Here is a 5,180-nt window from a genome sequence, read left to right as displayed (position 1 = left end):
TAAAATTCATTTGCTCCTATTGGATCTTACAATTCAAGTTTAATAACACAGGGTTAAAAACTTTCTAGTACATTTTCTGTCTCTTCTCTTTACTCACATATTCTTATATTTCAATATTTGCAAAAAATAATATAAAAAGTTTAATGCAAACATTACTACTACCAGGTAACCTACTGAATGAAGGTTACAATGTCTTGGCATTGATTTTGTCCCGGGATGTTCAACTCTGAATGTAAGTACTCTCTTCCAAAATGACTTCAAATAATCCTGAAGGTTTCTGAACCTTCTGGTTCACTTCCCAACTTAATACAGTTTTACATTTATTTGCATTCATATTTTAATTTTAAATCATGCTTCTTCCTCTATTAAGCTAAACTTTTTAGATATGAAAAACAGCTACATGTTTCAAAAGTCAAAGTCACATGACAAGGCTCTGTGAAGAGTAAGCTTTTTCCATCATTTATCTGTTCCTCATTTAATAAAGTTATATTTTTATTAGTTTCTGTCATCCTCCCAGTGTTTATTAATCTCCTTTTTTCAATATATAGAAGGGAGGTGATTTTACACATTTATCTGTACCTTGCTGTTTTCGTATTTATTATTCTAATCTTGACTAGCCTTCCTCAGCTCCCTGCACAGAGGCTGCCTCAGTAGCTGTGCTGCGGTAGACACTGGTCAACAGCACAGTCTGGATCAAGCGTCCCCACATGTGGCTGCGTTGGGAGCCAGAAGGGAAAAGGCTGTCTGGCACTGCCCTCCTCTGGGCTCCTCTGACCTTGGCCTTGTCGCTGGGGTGCTTGAGAATAAAGGCCTCCTGGGTCAGAAGGGTAGGAGGAGCCCAAGTTGCGCCTGGCCCCAGGCCACGTTAGGGGCCCTTGTAAGAATCCTGGTGGCGGGCAGACACTGGGAGACCTAATCTTTGGACGCGCAGTGTGAAATCCTCCTTTGTGTAACTGTGTCAGCGAACGAGCAATTAGTATTTATTTCCTGGAGGATGGACACTCTGCCCTTAACCGTTCCCATGCGCAAAAATTAACCTAGTAGGAGCCAAGACCCCAGGTCTTTAAATCCATGCCTCCAGGGCACACAGCAGTCCCTTTCAGGGAAACCCAAAATTTCACACCTGTCAGAGTTTTGGAAAATATGACTGGAAATTTGCAAAACACTGTGTAGCACATCACACTCATTACCTCAATCGTTTCTCATGGAAACCCTATGACGTAGGTACTCCATCCACATCTTTCAGAGAATGCAAGAGTTTTAGAAAGAATAAGCCGTTGGCCCAGGATCACATTGCTAGGGAGAAGCCAAGCCATAACCTGACCCTACCTGGCTCACAGATTTTTTTTTTTTTTAATAAGCAACGTGAATAATTTAATTAGTTTTGGAAACCCCTCCGCTCCCCCAAATAACACCTGACGCAAAATGCAATAACGCTTTGCAAAAGTTACCTACAGGTGGTCAAAAATATTTTAAAACAGATTGGAAGATTGTTTGTAGTGTTTTTACTCATAACAGGAGGCGCAAACCTTGGACGAGGGCGGATTCCCCGTATTGCTATCACCCCATGTAAATTTAAAACAAAAGAGAAAATTCGGAGACTTCCTAGCGTGCAATTAAATGCAAAGACAAACAAAGCCCTTAAGAAAACCATTCGAGAGGGCTACGAAACGAATAAAACACAACGGTCACGTACTTCTGTGGGGCTGAATTAAACTGAAGGGAAGTCAAGACGCCCTAACGCCTACTGAGCGGCAATAGACAGAGGCACCTTAGCCACCGCGGGACCCCTGCAGGCGTGCAGGAGCCAGCCAGTCGCGCAGGCGCAGGGCCGGAGCGGGAATCCGCCCCGCCTTCCCCGGGCCCCGCCCTCCCTGCTTCAGTTCCGGGTCCTGTCAGTAGGGGCGGCCGCGGTCTCGGCAGCGGCCAAAGCCGCGAAGCTGCGCGGCCCGGGTTTCCAGCCGGGCCTCTTTCCCGGCCGGGCCCCAGCATGGCTGCCCCCAGGGCTGCGGGTCGGGACGGTGCCGCGTTGTCGCGTTCCTGACGGCCCCTGGCGTCTGTGCTCTCCTTCTCTTCCCCAGGCCACTCCAGCAGACATGTTTGCCAAGGCCTTTCGGGTCAAGTCCAACACGGCCATCAAGGGGTCGGACAGGTGAGGGAGAGAAGGGCCCTGTTCCGCCCACCAGGACACCCAGCCATTTCTCCATCCCGGCTGGCCCACAGCCCTTTTGGACTAGCTCAGCCGACCCGGGGTGGAGGCCGAGGGGTCCAGCGGGGGAAGGGACCCCAGGGGACCAGGCTGGAATAGACATGTTTTGAGGGTGAAGAGGGAGAGGAGGCCTGATTTATCTCCCAGGCTATCTTTTGGATATTGTCGTTCGTTTAAAGGAAAACGTAGTTCGATCGGCGCTTACTGACTGCGATCTATAGAAGGTATTGCGGAGGGCGCCAAAAAAGAAAGAGAGGAAAGAAGGAAGGAAGAAAGACAGACAGACAGGGTGCCACTCTCCTAAGAGCTTAGAGTCCCTGAGGAGAAATCAGATGGGGAACCGGGAACTACAACGATGGGAGGAACAGTGTCTAGTGATTACTTCTGGCAGGAGAGACAGACAGATGGAGGGAGAGGTGAGGGAGAATTACGGGACATGTTTTGAGGAGACCTGTATCTGTTCAGACAGTGTCGCAAACGCAGATAGCACGTTGCGAATTTTGGACCCCGTGTTCTAAGTTGTCACTCTTGGTGCCCTGGTATAGCTTTTTAAGCATCGGGACAGGTTTGCCAAGCATATAGAGAAGGGAGTGGGTGCGAGGGCTAGGCATAGAGGCAGGAAGGCAGGGCTGAATTTCCCAAGTCAGGCTAACTTGGTTACTGCCTGGATCTCAGTTTCCCTCTTTCTTCGTAAAATGGAAAGTCTTGCCCCCAAGAATATGTGACAATAGAGGAGACATGGGATGTGAAAGAGAATAGGATGTTTTGGAAGAGTGTACGAGAGTAGGGCATCATAAAGCAGTTTTTCCTTGGCCCTTTGATTTGATAGTAAGTCCTTCCGAATCCTTTGCATTTCTCAAAATGCATCCAGGCACGATTCATACCACTCATTGGTTTGCTTTCTGCAGGAGAAAGCTTCGGGCTGATGTGATGGCTGCTTTCCCCACTCTAGGAACAGATCAGGTCTCTGTGTTGGTACCTGGAAAGGAGGAGCTCAACATTGTGAAACTGTATGCTCACAGAGGGGATGCAGTGACCGTGTACGTGAGCGGTGGTAACCCCATCCTGTTCGAAGTGGAGAAAAATCTGTATCCGACAGGTATGGCAACAGGATGGCCATTACTGTAATCCTTGCCTGGCATCCGTTTCTCCTTATTTCTTTCATTCACCTGTCTTACTCAAAACAGTAAGTGCCAAATCTCTCAGTACCATCCCTGAGAATCGTTTCGGGCCCAGTGTCCCTAGAATTGGGTCTTTCAAGGTCGAAACTTACTGCCGTAGGAGGGAGAATGAAAGGGCCAATACAGAAAGAGCGTGGTTGCCAAGAGATATTCTGAGATGAAGGAATAGTAGTTCCTAGTGGGTTAACTAGGGATGGAGCAGGGGTCTCGAAAAGGGTGGCATTTCAGAACATGTGAGAAATACATCTTAAAAGGATGACTAGCAGGATTTTCTTTAGAGACTGAAAAGATCCTGTGATGGGAAAGAAGCTGGGTTAATGAAACCACGTACCCAGCTGTCTTAGTGATGTACTCCCATCGAGATACCCCCCAGGGATTCTTCCTTCGGCTCTGTCTGGCTCTCAGGATCCTTTGGTTTCTCTCCTTGTGACAGATCTCAGACATCTAGGGTCCTTTTTTGTCTCTAGCTGCTGACACCTGCTTTGTCACTGGGGCTTTTCTTGCCCTAAGCTGGACTACAGCAGCGTAGGGCGGTCTCCTTGGGCCGCTGCTGCCCCCACCCCACTTTGCTGCTGTACGGACACGGGCGCTTTTTGATCTAAGGGTTTTTACCACTAATCACTATGAAAACAGAGGGAATACAAATAATAAACATGTGGAAATTTCCAAATTGTTTACAGGCTGGTGCCCTGTTCTTAGTCTACTTGTTTCTGAGGTCACAAATGGAATCCTCCTTGGGTCTTTAACCCCGCTTTTACCTGCTGTGCGCATTTCTGCAGCTACAATCAGGTGGAATGATGGGGCCTCCCAGTCTCAGGTGACATCCAGGTTTTTAAGAATCTGCCTTAGAATGAAACCCCTTGAAACCAGCGCTACGGTGTATGTTAACTAACATGAATTTAAATAAATAAGTTTAAATTAAAAACAAAACAAACCAGAATGAACCCTCTTTGGGCCTCACAGCCTCTTCTCTAGTTTTGAGTTGAGTTCCTTTACTGTCCCTGAATTAAAGTGGCCTTCGCGTTTGGCTTTGCCAGTGCCCCAGGGGATTGACTTTTTGGCAATAAATCTGTGTCTCTTTTTGGGGAAGTGCATGCCTTGTGGTCCTATCCTGACCTTCTCCCAGCTTTCACGACGTGGCCTCCGGTGCTTGAAAAACTGATGGGGGGAGCAGGTAAGAAGATTTCCCTATATTCTGGCTATCTACTGAAACCCGCTTAGGAAGGACCGACTACTCCAATAAATGTACCCACTTCCTGGGTTCATATGGTTGAAAAATGGAATTTTTCCCCCGTTTGCGTTTCATCTCTCTCTTGACTGCTTCTGTGAGGTCCCTGGGCCTCTACGACGCTGTTGAAAGACTTCAATCAGCCCTGTACTTTGTACTTCAATGAGAAAACAGTTTGTGAACTGCCATATGCTGTCCTTTAAGTCAGTAAGCTAAATTTAGGAAACCAGAATAAGATAGGTCATGGAACTGGCCTTGGTGCTTCAGTTGGACCACTAGCCCCCCTAGGGAAATGGTGTGATACTCGGGTTGCCATCTTTTAATTTTCATTATGAATAACCTTGCTGATACCTGATAAAGGTTTGTAGGTTGAGTGAATGAATAAATGATGAAGTAGAACTTGGAATTGTTTAGAGGCAGAATACAGGTTGTGATGCTTTTGTTTTGTTTGCTGCAGATTTGATGCTGCCAGGACTCGTGGTGCCCCCTGCTGGCCTGCCTCAGGTACAGAAGGGTGACCTCTGTGCCATTGCCTTGCTGGGGAACAGGTACTGTGTCAGTC

General features: G+C 47.4%; 1 protein-coding gene across 1 annotated transcript; it reads left to right on the top strand.

The window, feature by feature from the left end:
• Window positions 1-216: 216 nt before the first annotated feature.
• On the top strand, window positions 217-5,173 carry LOC125926013 (eukaryotic translation initiation factor 2D-like; the record flags this gene model as incomplete). Its single annotated transcript, XM_049635309.1, has 5 exons — window positions 217-232; window positions 1,762-2,152; window positions 3,118-3,308; window positions 4,481-4,564; window positions 5,076-5,173. Coding segments are annotated over exons 1-5 (780 nt in total), but the record flags the coding sequence as incomplete, so codon positions are not given.
• Window positions 5,174-5,180: the final 7 nt, after the last annotated feature.

Source organism: Panthera uncia, chromosome F1 (genome assembly GCF_023721935.1).
Source record: "Panthera uncia isolate 11264 chromosome F1, Puncia_PCG_1.0, whole genome shotgun sequence".
Lineage (NCBI taxonomy): Eukaryota > Metazoa > Chordata > Mammalia > Carnivora > Felidae > Panthera > Panthera uncia.
Note: the sequence above shows the minus strand (reverse complement) of the source record. Positions and strands in the feature narration are given on the sequence as shown.